Below are 13,378 nucleotides of genomic sequence, written 5' to 3' on the forward strand. Positions count from 1 at the left end.
TGTGGAGCTCGAGAACACTGTAATTCATCGTGGCTTACATGTTCAGACGACACACCCTTTTCTGATTTGACACACTCGGGAGCAGATGTGGTGGGTAAACGATGCACTTCCGTGCCGCTGAACTCCAGGTAGGCGAAAGAGGAAGGGGATTGGCTGTCTTTGGGGTTTCTCTACCTGACCAGGTTTGTTCCGCTGTCACATCCTCAAGGTGTTGAACCAGGAAACTTCCTCGTCGCATGTCAGACACTCTACAGTGCCTCCACACTTTTTGGCCTGCGCGGGTACGCCCTTTGAGTTTCGCTTGAGCTACCAGGGGAGCCGTACAGTCCGCCAGCCCACCGCTTTGAGCTCGCACACCTTACCTAGACGTTCCCATCTGTTGTCAATTTCTCAGCCGTGCAATGTAAACACATGAACCAGAACTTCTCTGGTTCCAGGTGGAAGGCCCAAGCGCCCCCTCCCTCTCCCCCCAGCAACCCATCCCCTCTCCCATCAACGTCAGTGTTAAGGGGTCGATGGCCCTGACTGGCGGGCCCCTAACAGACTTCGGACCTCCCCCCCACCCCTCCAGTGATGTAAGAGGAAATGCCTGAGTCCTGAGGTAAAGGGCTGGTCTGTGGGCGCTGGGACACTCCCGGAGAGACCGCAGCTGTGATAGCAGAGGTGCCACATCGAGGCTGGGGATGAGGCTGGGGGTGAGGGTGTGGTGGCGAGGCTAAGTGAGGCCGGGGGGGGGGGGGGTTTGGCGGTGTAGCTGCAACGGAATAGAGGCAGACGGGCCGGAGGCCAGGCTGGGACGGAGATGAGCGTGAGGGAGGCTGTGGTTCTGCCCCTGTGGCGGCTGTGCAGAGCCACGAAGACGTTACCCAAAACCTCCCTCGCTATATTCCCTGTATCCCGACGCGACATCCGGGAACTTGTCAATGCGACGTACCCATAGGTAAAAAGAACACGGTGTCCCGGCCGTTTCGAAAGGAGGGAAGAGGGGGGGAGTCAGAGGGGAGGGGGGGGGGAGGAGGAGTGGAGTTTTCACTGCTCATGGAGGTGCTGTAAAGCGGTCGAGTTTGTGTGGTGCTAGCAACCCTAGCCACAGTGGATGAAGGGGCAGGCCATGTGTTAAACTGGCGGAATACTTTACACATGTGCTGGTGTATCCACGAGCCATCCAGGGGGTGCAGGAGGTCGTCCAAATGGCACCAAGACCCCTCCGAACAAACACGGCCATCGAGAAAAAAATAAAATAATCAACAGTTACTACGCCCATAAAGGTCGATGGGACCTCTCATGTTATTCGGTTTCACGGCAGATCTAATAGAGATCCTAAAGTGTTTGTGGGTGTGTTTATGTGCGCGTGTGTGGCTGGGTTGAGAAAAGGAGACTTGTCTGTATATTGCCGTGTTATCTACTGCTGAACGTCTGTGCTGGGGGGGGGGGGGGGGGGGGGGGGGGTGGAGGGGGGGCTCTCTGCATGGCAGCCTACCTGGGTGACCTCATGCCTTGGCCCCACTGTCGTGAGGAGAAGCAGAAGCCTTCGATTAGCGAAACAGGCTGAGGTCATGGTGAGATAAGGCTGTGGAAACACTGATGCCGCGCTAAACACGGGCCCCCGCGCTCACTGCTCCCGCGGGACCCCCAAAGCGCGGACAGTAAAACCCCACTGGGCGGTCAGAGGGCGTGTGTGACAGATACTTGACCAAACAGCTGCTCTTTCCTGAACCCCCCCCCCCCCCCCCCCCCCAAAAAAAAGGGACCGCTGACCTCCAGTCATCCAGGATAACCCAGGGGGAGGGGGGGGGGTTGTGTCGGTCTCTTCCTGCAGTCCTTTTCCAAAGCCACGGCCTCGTAAAAGTTTAACATACTTCCTCTCTTATGACATCACCTCGTGGCTCACTGAGATGATGTCAGGGTGATCTCTTGGACAGGCTCCTTTTCGCTTTTTATTGCGCGCGGGGCCCGTCTCCGATGGTCCGGACGCTTCTGTGTCGCGCCGCGGCGGCGCGATGACGTCAGCGTTTGTTGACGCGACATGACACCGTCGGCCCTCGGTATCGGTTGGCCCGTGTGAAGCTCTCAGAAGCTCTCGCATCGCTCGGAGGGCTGGCGGACTCATAGACGATCGCCGCGATCTCGGTTCTGTATTCCTCCCTGTGCCTGTGTGTGTGTGTGTGTGCTTTAACCCGCATGTTATTTTCCTCGTGTCTCGCAGACGGAGGCCATAAGGCAGGCGTTGAAGCAGCTGGATTTGAACATCGTGGAGATGACCGACGAGAACGCCACTCTGGACGGAGGGGACGTCCTCTTTACAGGTGACACGTTGCCCGTCCCCCCCATCCCCCCTTCCCCCCTTCCCCCCCCACCCCCCCTTGACCCTCGTCCCCGTATGCTGCCCCTCGACGCTCCCATGTTTTGGGGCTCGGCGTCGAAACTCCACCTGAGCGACATCGAGTGACCTGTGGCTGGCGACCCGAATCGAATCGTAGGGAATCCTGTCTTCAGGCACTGAGCAGTCGATCGGATTCGACTCCCCGTCACAGTAGCTCTCTTGTTCAACTGGGATTTCACAGCGAGCGTGAAGGGGGGGCAGGGGTGGGGGGGGGTTTCGCTTTCTGTACATTCTGTTACCGACGTGAGGTGAGCTGAATGTGGGTCACCCACTGTGTAGGGCTTAAGGGGGGGGGGGAGGAAACACTAGAACACCTAATTGAGTGTCGAGACGTTGGTTCTGCTTACACTCCCTCCAGCTGAAATGGGTTTCGCATGGCAGGGCTCGAAACATTTCCCCTTGGCAAGATCGCGGCCGAGCCGCCCGCTTTGCCAGTAGCTTAGCAGGCAGGCCCCCGTCGCTCCGTAGCATTGACCCCTCCGCCCAACCCCCCCCCCCCCCCTCCACCCATCCACCCATCCACCCCCACCCTCTCTCAGCAAAACTGTGCTGCCCACCGCACTTAACCCTCCCCCCCCCCACGCCTGTCCGCTTGCTTGCTGCCCCGCAGGTAGAGAGTTCTTCGTGGGCCTCTCCAAGCGGACCAATCAGAAGGGGGCCGAGATCCTCGCAGACGCGTTCAAGGTGAGTGAGAGCGGCGCGTTCTCGGGCATTAGCATCTGCCCCCTAAGGTAATCACGGCGTTAATCAACTCCAGTCTCCGGTAGCCTCGGGATATTGTAATCAGCTATTGATTTCGGGCCTGGTTAATCTATGTAGAATCAGCTGGTCAGTGACATTAATTGATGCTTTAACGGCCCTGGAGACAGGAGAACCCAGAGCCGACTGTGGAGTTGAGCACTGAACACTGTTTCCTGTCCACCCATGAGAGCTAAGAATACTGGACTCGCCGTCCTCTGCTGGAGAACAACTGTCAAAAGCAGACAGACCCCAGCACAAGGCCTCGAGGTTACGTGCTCACAATAACACTTATCTCAACAAGGCTCGTTTTTTTCGGGGCGCTCTCCTGCGTCTAATTTGAATTCCTGACAACACAGGCCTCTGTGTTTTTTCGTTTTCCCCCTCGATAGGTCGAGCCTCGGCGATGCATCTCTGGCAAAAACGCACAAGGTTTTTCACCCCCGCCCCCCCCCGCCCCCTGCCCAACTTGTTTTCCCCCGTTTATCGAACCGGGGATCATTTCACAGCCTGTTCTGTTCAGGTCCGGGATTAAGGACAGATGTGTGGGTTCAGATGTGTCAGAGGAACATTTTCTTCTTCTTTATGGCCGAGAGACTTGGGGGGGGGGGGGGGAGGGGGAGGTTAAGGTGCGGGGGGGAGACATCGCTACCGGCTGTTACTGCCTCACCGTCGGGGGCTCACGACTGTCCCACAAAGCGGAATCGTTTTTTTCGTCGATTTTCTTCCCTTCATTCGTTTTCTTCAAAAGCGTGGGCGAGAGAGAGTATGGCAAACATTATCCTCTTTGTCCTCCTCTCTGTTGCTCCGTGCATCTGACAGCGTCCCAATACTAAACTGAACTCCAGGGCTGTAAAGTGGGTGACATCATCGCGTCTGGCGATAATGCCAGGGCTAGACACTCCTCACCTCCCGACTTCTCCCGACTGGAGGTTAGTCGCGAAAAAGCACCTTCTCGTCCGTTAAAAACAAACCGGGACGGCTCTGCAGAGCGGCAGCATCGATTGATCCGACTCCAGCCAATGAGCTCAGGGCGGCAGAAAGAACACCCCCGACGACAGGAGTATTTGCACGTTCCAAACTCTTCAGGAAACGCTGCTTGTTTCCCGAGGGAGTTTGACTTTGATCCGCGAGAGAGAGACCGAGGGAGAGCGAGTGTCGAGCGTTCGCCGCGGACCGGACCAATGGAAAGACGGCTCCGACGTTGTCCTCCGATGTGTAGCCAATCAGGACGGCGGCCTACACCGAGTCTGCAGCGACCCATTCCAGGCGAGCGTAGACCCTGACACCTCACCCCTCTCCAACACTCAGCCCACATCAAATTATCTAGGATCCCGCTTCTCCCATGTGTTCCCCATCTAGGGCTCCGGTTAGGTCTGTTTTGTCTCACGTCCAGTGGTCCATGGTCTGCCCGTGAGGACATGGTACCCAGTGTGGTTGTGTTTCCCCGCAGGACTATGCCGTGTCCACTGTCCCCGTGATGGAAGGGCTGCACCTGAAGAGTTTCTGCAGCATGGGGGGTCCGGGGCTCATCGTGATAGGGTCCAGCGAACCGGCCCAGAAAACGTTGAAGGTATGTGTGTGTGTGTGTCTGTTTGTGACCGTGGGATTGTGTTTGCGTGTTGCCGTGTGTTTGAGTGTGTTTCGTGTGTGTATTGTGTGCGTTAGTTTTTTTGGGGTCGAGAGAGAGAACAGTGCTGTCACACTTCCGTGTTTCGTTCCAACTCTGTCCATGGCCGTTCCAATAAGCTCAAACAGGAAAACATGACCATGCAAAATAGCTTTGATACCCCCCTACACAGAGCTCCCTTACATTACACTCAAACTAAACTGATCTCTAGAATGTTCTAAATGTGCAGCGGGTCAGAAACCTCAGAGCTTCTTCATGAGAATCAAGTGAAGGTTGGGTCTATAGCTTCTATTCTCTTTTTTTACCACAGAAGATTCTAGTAGCATCGATGGCAGGTATCTTTAAAGACCACCTCCTAGGCCCCCCAGCTAGATCGATGCTTCAAGGTCAGTTGGGATTTGTAGTCTTATTTACGTGGCCTCAACACCCAAAAACCTCTTGATCGGAACTGCAGCCATCGACAGCCACCTGCGACGCCAGAGCCAGGCCCCGCGGGCGTTTTCTCTCTCGCACGGTTTGCTTTGGTCGGGCGCCAGCGTTTGGCCGCGTGTCAGAGTGTGTACCGCCGTGCGCTTCTCAGTCCCCCCTCAGGCATTCAGCCTGCGTAACTCTGCAAGACGAGACACCGCACGTGTTGACACAGACCCCGCCCCCCCCTCGCCGAACGCAAGCAGGTTCCCCCTTCTGGGATCGTGTCAGGTCGAAATCCCTCTCGATCCATCTGCGTCGTCGGTAGTTCGTCGGTGGGATCGCGGTCGGCATCGGGGGGGCGCTCCGCCTCGTGTCGGATCGCGCTGCCGTCGATCCCCTCCAACGCCTGGCATCCGGGGAGCTCGGATGACAGACCTCGGATGACCCTCCTGGCTGTCGCCGTGCGTTGGGGCGACGGCCCCAGGGCGAACACCTCGACCGCGACACGCCGCTCGCTTTCGCGGGAGAACCGCAGGAGGTCGCCCACGCGGGAGGCCGACGTTTCCACTGTTGCGTGTGGCCGCGCGGCTGAATATTGCCGTGGTACCCTGGCACGTGACAAAGGGCCGTAGTTGAGCCTTACAAATGCACACAGAGCAGGCCTTCCTCTCAGTGGCTAGGCCTCTCTGTTGCCTCCAGTCAAACAGCGCCCCCTACTGGCTGAGAAGCTGCACAGGGTTGGAAAACCATCAGCTAGCCCAAAGGAACCATCGACACACACGCTACACTACTGTGATCAAATCACATGCTGAGCACGATACGCTCATCAATCAGATGAGTTAAAACAGTTCACGTTGCTCGGTGTCCAAACCCACCAATCAAACCAAACTAATATGCCCAAGTTGTTGCGGTCAACTAATTACGTTTCATACGTAATCGTGATTCACTAATGGTAAACGCTAAACGCCATTCAGATATCCACCCTGTTTGCTAATCAGCTACTGGAGAGCTTTAATCACGGACCCCTTCAGCACTCCTAACTGCAGCTCACGTCAGCCCCGTGGCTATGCAATTAGCTCTGGTTTTAGAGCACCGCTAATTCAGGCCGACCCAGGGCTTTTTTTTACGAGGTAATGTTCTTATGGCAGGGGCAGGATCTCGTGAATGCTCACTTTAATGAATGTTAAGAGGTTGTTGTGAATGGAGCTTTAATGATAACACGGCTTGGCTGTCTGGATGCTCTGGAGCCCGGGTGCTTGTGAGCGAACCTACCCCGGCGGTGATAAGAAGAAGGCAGTTCTGGGTGGTTCTAGCTGGGATGAGGATGGGGGGTGTGGAAGGTGTATTTATCTACTGGCTAAAAGCATCGCGGACAGCCGACCCAGACTGTACTGAACTGTGCTGTTATGTCTGGAGATACGAGGGTCCTGACTTTATGATGCTGTGTGCTCCACAGGGTCTAGAATGTGTGTGTGTGTGTGTGTGTGTGTGAGTGAGTGAGTGAGTAAGTGTCTGTGTAAGCGAGAGAAGTAGAAAGTGGGTGTGTGAACAAGACAGAGAGTGTGTGGGAGAGAGAGAGTGTGTGTGTGTGGCCAAGAGAGAGTGTTTGTGGGAGAGAGAGAGAGAGAGAGAGACAGAGAGACAGAAATACAGAGAGTGCATGTGTGACCAAGAGAGAGTGTGTGTGGGAGAGAGAGAGTGTGGATGTGTGAACGAGAAAGAGAGAGCGTGTGTGTTTACGCCGGAGCGTGCGACTGTGTACGCCGGCGACCTTCGCCGTGTGTGTCCTGAACACGTCCTCACTATGTTTAGCCCTCCCAAGATGAGATCGCTGACCGGATGAATTCCATCAACCAGACGTACTCATAACAATCGCCGCCCCCCCCACCCCCCCCCTTCACTGCTGTCACCGCCAAGCCTCAACCCCGTGAAGTCATCCTCCCCAAATACTCGCTCGCTGTCACCGGCTGCGGAGCTCTCACCGCACTCTCTCTCTCACGCGCGCGCTTTTCGAGCTAGCAGACCTGATTCCGGCTCACCACCGGGCCCGTTTCCCAGACCGCCCCCTTCGACTCCAACCCAGCCCCCTCCCCTCCCCCCTCCAAGTCTGGATGCAGACCCACACCACAGGGCAGCACCAGAGCGGTAGCAGCAGGTCATTCCTGCTTTCTGTTTCCTGATTAGGCGCCTCAGGGGGCTCGAAATAAACACACGGCATTAGCCAATCACGGGGTGTTCTCAGGGTAAAGATATGTGTCAAAGACCAATCACAAGTAATGACTTCAACAGGAAGCTATTATACATACTCATAATCACACACCCCAGGTCCCTCAAGCATTACAGCTTGGAAGCATTTTGGCTAGCAACTATTTTGTTTGTGTTGCCCTAACCCTAACCCACCAATGAAAAGAGCCATTGTAAAAAAAAACGTTTTAAAAGGCTGCTAAGGAGAGATTACTGTGTGAACATTACAAATATTCAAGTGTGATCCAAAACACACCGTGTTCTGGTGATCGTCGTAGAAAGGAATCCGCTACAATAAATAGTCGGAGCTCTCTTGTTGCGCGGCATTTCTCCGTTGCTCTGAGGATATTTCATGACCTTCCAGTAAATATTTTGTTGAGGTACGTTGACGGTGCACATTCCAGTTGCCGCCTCTCATAGTAACAGCATTGTCGAGAAGCTGCACAGACATTGGTCCAGAGCTCAGTCGCTGCCCTCCTCCTGGCCGGTGTGCTTGTGGAGGACTACAGGAGAGAATGTATCAAGTTAAGGGCTAACGTTGTAAAATCCTATCAGAGAAAACAAAAAAAAGCCTTGTTTTCTCGGGTTGTGCTGAGAGCCAAAACGGTATTGCTGCTAAAAGCGTACGACGGAAGTCTGGATTCGGCATTTGCCTGACAGAAAGGCTTTTTCCTTTCAAAAGAATTCCTCTATATCTTCTTGAGATGATCTACTGGGGATCACTCCGGTCTCCTCAAAAACCCTTACTCTCAGGGCACAAGGCGTTACACAGCATATTTATAAATGTCTTCCCGTGGTATAATGTGAACTTGTGATGTTTTCAAGACGTGATGTTGATGCACTGTGTCTCGTACACACGCTGTTCCTTGGCACGCACCCACTGCAACTGGGCCAACGGTAAGAGCTTTTGGACGCCAAAAACATACTCCGAATGAACGAACGGCAACATAATCCTGCTCGTATGTCTCAGTTCTTCGGGTGTGGCCCCCCCCAAACCCCTCGACGAAGTGGTGTGAGATGCGGATCCATCGTCAAGTAGCGTGCGACGCGGCTCCACCTTGATTGGCGAGAGGAGAGGGGCTCTCGGAACGTTCTGGAGCGAGGGGCTGATGTTTGAGGTGGGGCGGCCGTACCTCCAGCTCCCCGTCCGGACAGCTAATCCCCCCTGTGTGTGAGAGCCTCAGCCCCCGCGGTCACGCACATGGTCAGGGGTTTTTCTTCGAGGGCCGCCGCGATCACGCAACCCACACACACACGCGCGCGCACACACGCAACAGACCCACACACGCGCGCAACACACTGGCGTGATCTGAGGTGTCTGTGGTCCTTCGCTGAACCCCTCCAGGGGCAGATGTGGGAGATACAGCCCACCGCCCCCTCCCCACCCCCACCATCCCCCAGCCCTGGCGGCCCCCAGGGTGGAGTGGAATGTGTTAACACCGGCCCGGCCGGCCACAAAGCCCGTTGTGCACATAAACCACAGAGGAAGACACGGGACGCTGCCAGGGGTCAAGTTCTCTCCAAGATTTATAATCATGGACGACCACAATCACTCACAACCAGGCCCTCAAATCTTAACCTTCTCTATTCTATACCGGCCAGCCCCCTCTCTGCACGATATTGAAGTGGGGAACAGATGGAGAAGAAGAGAGAGGGAGTGGGGGGGGGAGGAGATGTGGAGAGGAGAGGGAGTGGGGGAGAGAGGTAGAAGAGTGGGGTGGAGGAGAGAGAGAGAGAGAGAGTGAGAGAGAGAGAGAGAGAGAGAGAGAGAGAGAGAGAGAGAGAGAGAGAGAGAGAGAGAGAGAGAGAGAGAGAGAGAGAGAGAGAGGAGGGGCAGGCAGGAGAGGACGCGGGGACCCGGGCGAGGCCATATCTGGTGGAGATCTCACGCTCTCCACGTCTCGAAATACCTCCCGAATGTTGTTCCTCTGCCCCATGCCTCCTCCCCACCTTCTTCCTCCCTAGGTATCCGCAGATGTTCTGCTCATAAACATTTGGAGACACCTGCCCTGCATTCTGGTCATAACATCCTCGCTGCTTCGACTTCCACTTGGCAGAAGCCTCCGCCGTGTCCCTCTCCCCAGACCATCAGATTACATAAATAACATGACATCTGCTGCGAAAGAATGTCTGTCTTATCCTGTGTTCTCCATTAAGGCCCAGGCCTAGATAGCGGTTTGGAGCGACAGCATATAAGACTCGCTTTTTTCCCAGCCACCTTCGACGTCCTCGGCGTTAGGTTTGTCCCTAACGGCTTGCCCCCCTCGGGGCCTGTCTCGTCTCTCAGATCATTCAGCAGATGAGTGACCATCGCTACGACAAGCTGACGGTGCCCGACGACATAGCGGCCAACTGCATCTACATGAACCTGCCCAGCAAAGGCCATGTTCTTCTGCACTGCACGCCAGAAGAGTTCCCAGAGAGTGCCAAGGTAAAGCACGCACGCACACACACACACACACACACAGCGCCTTTTCAAGGCGACCCGTGGAAAGGTCCACGCGCCACGCTACCTCAGAATGAGACGCGATCGTCTCGTGCTCTGTTGCGGTTCTCGAAAATGAGGGAGCAGCCGTATCATTAAGATACGTCTCCGTCACAAGCCATCGCAAACACATCCGACGAACTCCCCATTCACAAACGGCCATAGCCAACACCCTGCAATCTTCAGAGACAGCACCGAGACCTCAGAATGTACCCTGTGGTCAGAACCAAACTCCAGCATTTATTTATAGAGGGAAGAATTTGGGAAATGATGCCTTTTTGGGTGCAGAATGACTGTTGAGTCTCCAAAGAGCTCAATATTTTTCCGGATCATCGACTGGGAGGGAGTTTGACTCGAACCTTATAAAATCCCGCCGTCTCCTGCAGAAGATTAGTGAGTACTGTGTTTGGTTGTGCAAGTTAGTCACACAGAACTCTCTCTTTCGCCCGCACACAAAGCGTACACACACACGTGCGCACACACACACATGTTTGGCGTGCCCATGCTGTGCAGCAGCGCTGACTGCGGTTGGTTTAGAAAACATTTTTCCTCCTGAGAACTGTCACCACACAGTGAGAAAAGGCAGAAGCTGGAAACGAGTCAGCTTAACGTTGGATCCTCTGTAAGGCTGCTGCTTTCTAAGACTGGACGTTTTTTTACCCTGAAACTCCTGGTTTGGGGGGCTATTTTTAGCCGTGCACAGTTACATAACAGCCCTACTTAAACAAAGGCAGGAGGTCACGAGAGAGGGTTGGGGGGGCCGGGGAGGCGGGGGGGGGGGGGGGGGGGGGGGGGCGTGACAGGGTCATGAGGGGTGGGGGGGGGGTTAGTCCTGGGGGGCATCTTTACGGTCGGGCAGAACCGACCGGCCGAGGAGATAAAGAAGTCGGAACACACAAAAGCCTCTGTGAAATACGGTAACCCCCCCCACCCCCACCCGGCCAGGGCTGTCTTGCCCCCCACCTCTACCCGCCCCCACCCTCCTTCTACATTCATACCTTAGTAATAAGAACCCAGCTGGTGTGCTCAGACTCCCATAAAAAAAGAGACTCTTTTGGGGAGACTCATGCTGTAAAAGGCGGGTTATGTTCCAGTTTGGCAGAAGCGCATTTTCTCATTTATGGTTAGCATCGCTGCCTTCAGTTGTCTGAACACGAACAGCCCCATAGGAAGGCAACAGTAGGACCCGGTGCGTTAGGAAAAGAGAACGCGATTGGCTAGTCTGTGACCTGTGGTCCCTGCTGGTTGGACAAACCCAGGCCCAGCATCACAGGCCAGAGGGTAGTCAGAGTGTGAGAGAGAAAAGGATCTCGGCCTGGAAGGCTTGTAGGAAAACACTGGTTTTTCTTCTGGAAAAGGAAAAAAAAAGTAACAGTGCAGAGTGACACATTGCTTTATGAGGGCCTTTTGGGATGTCGTAATAGTTCTCACTCTTATTGCAAGAGACGGGGAACTTTTTTCTGAACACGTTCGTTCGGACCCTTAAGGCATTCGCAAGGCTCCGTTGCGTGAACAGGTAAAACACTTGAAACGCTTCCTGTTGTCCTCCGGTCACGGTCTGTTCTTTTTCCTCCCCTCTGCCCCCCCCCCCCCCCCTCACTCCCCTCCCCCTCCCCTCCCCCCGGGGGGTCCGTGTAGGTCTTTGAGAAGCTGAAGGACCACATGCTGATTCCCGTGTCCAACATGGAGAAGGTGAAAGTGGACGGAGCCCTCACCTGCTGCTCCGTGCTCATCAACAAGACGGCCAACAACTGAGCATGCTCAGAAGGGGGAGGCGGTGGGGGTGGGTGGGTGGATGGATGGGGTGGGGTGGGGGGGTCTTTTGGTCTTTTAGGGCAGGAGTGGTCCCTCCCCCATGTGGTAGCATCATGTTCTCAACATCTGGTCAGGGCAGTTTAGTGACAATTCCCAGTGGTTAACAATCCCTTTCTTGCCCCCTACACACGCAACTAATTTGGGAATCCGATTTTGTTTCCTTTCGTTACTGGCCATTGGTTACAGGTTTGAGCGAGGACATGAAAGCAGATGCCGAATCAGTAGCGTCGTGCAGGAAAAGTGATAGCATGCCATGTCGAGAGACCTCCTGCTCTACACACACTAAACACCTAACCCCCTTCTCTGGCTTAGAGTACTTGTGTAAATCAATCCTTGTGCTTGCTGGTCAACGTTTACAAATCTCTAAGAACCTATAACACTGCAGTGTTGATTAACATGATTGATAGAAGCCTTTTTAAAAGCAGGACAGCTCAAGTTGTTTGAATGTGTGCTGTAGGTCTATTAAATGTACTAACACAGATACAGCAAGACAAAAGTATAACGACTGTCAAACTGCCAAGTGGTCTATATATTTGTAATTATTTATTTTTAGACTCTCATCATACAAATAGGAAGCTATTTTTGTGAAGACACCCAAGTTAATTTAATTAACCAGAGATTAACCGTAGATTAAATTAATAAGGAAATAATTTGGCCTTTAAGGTATTTTTCTTTACTCAGCACTTAATTGACCTCAGAACTAATGATTAACTATCTAACATGATTGTTGATTGGTCCACAGCTGTGATGGTGGTGCTAGTTATTCCATCTAGCGTCAATGAGGACCGCTCCCCTTATTAAACTTTCATTACATAAACCCCCAACTTGTTTAGGGGCTGAATGTGTCCCTGCCTTGTGTGTCATGTGGGCTTTTAATATCACTAGTTTTGACTTTACTGCCACCATATAGCCCTTACCAACAATCGTGGCCTCGCATCCACTGCGTGCTCAAATCTGAAATGATCTGACGGATATTCCCAGCAGGGAAGACACCAGTGCCAACTGTTTTCACAGCCTCTATCGGTTTTTGCACTCCTTGTCTTAGCACATACTGTGAAATCGGTGTGAGCTGTGGGTTCATACAATATGATCTGACACCAACTGTTATTCATGCTGGAGTGATGGTACACTCCAACAGGGCGGCAGCCGGAATTCTTCCAGCATGTTTACCACAGTTAGCGGCCAATGACAGCTGTGTACTAGTGTATCATAATGATCTCTCTTCCCCACATTGCCTTATCCCTGCGTGTTCCAGGATCAGAACATTCCCAGCGATGACTCGCAGATCAGATCCCAGCACAGACAGGCATATGCACACACGTGTGATCTTCACAGAGTCCGTACACATTGGGTTTATTCTTGTTTCACTGACACCTTTTGTCGCGTGGCGTGATGCCGATGAAAACAATGTCCTCCAAGGAAGTGATGTCACTGGCAGTCCTGTTGCCTGTGCTTCAGCCCCGCGCCGATGTGCACTATGGCCGCTTGGGGATGGGCGAGCGAACCGTGATGAAACATGGAAAGAATTCCTTTTGGAAGAGCGGCTTGTAAGCCAGTAAACACTCATTTTCTCTTAAACTCGCTCTCTCTTTTTCTTTCTCAGTGCTATTGCCTCATAGACATTTCTGGGGAAATTTATGACAGTGATATCATACAGTCTGGCAATGGGGTC

General features: G+C 53.8%; 1 protein-coding gene across 2 annotated transcripts in view; it reads left to right on the forward strand.

Moving 5' to 3' along the window:
- The window catches only part of ddah1 (dimethylarginine dimethylaminohydrolase 1), a 39,903-nt gene extending 28,238 nt beyond the window's left edge, over positions 1-11,665 (forward strand). Inside the window, exons 2-6 of one of the 2 annotated variants that reach the window (XM_067230453.1) lie at positions 2,207-2,306; positions 2,994-3,067; positions 4,575-4,694; positions 9,694-9,837; positions 11,530-11,665. In XM_067230453.1, the coding sequence (XP_067086554.1) occupies positions 2,207-2,306; positions 2,994-3,067; positions 4,575-4,694; positions 9,694-9,837; positions 11,530-11,646 (555 nt within the window). In that variant the 3' untranslated portion in view covers positions 11,647-11,665. Of the gene's footprint in view, positions 1-2,206; positions 2,307-2,993; positions 3,068-4,210; positions 4,695-9,693; positions 9,838-11,529 lie in introns of those variants that run through there. The other variant, XM_067230454.1, reaches the window with a different exon arrangement.
- Positions 11,666-13,378: the final 1,713 nt, after the last annotated feature.

This window comes from Osmerus mordax, chromosome 27 (genome assembly GCF_038355195.1).
Source record: "Osmerus mordax isolate fOsmMor3 chromosome 27, fOsmMor3.pri, whole genome shotgun sequence".
Lineage (NCBI taxonomy): Eukaryota > Metazoa > Chordata > Actinopteri > Osmeriformes > Osmeridae > Osmerus > Osmerus mordax.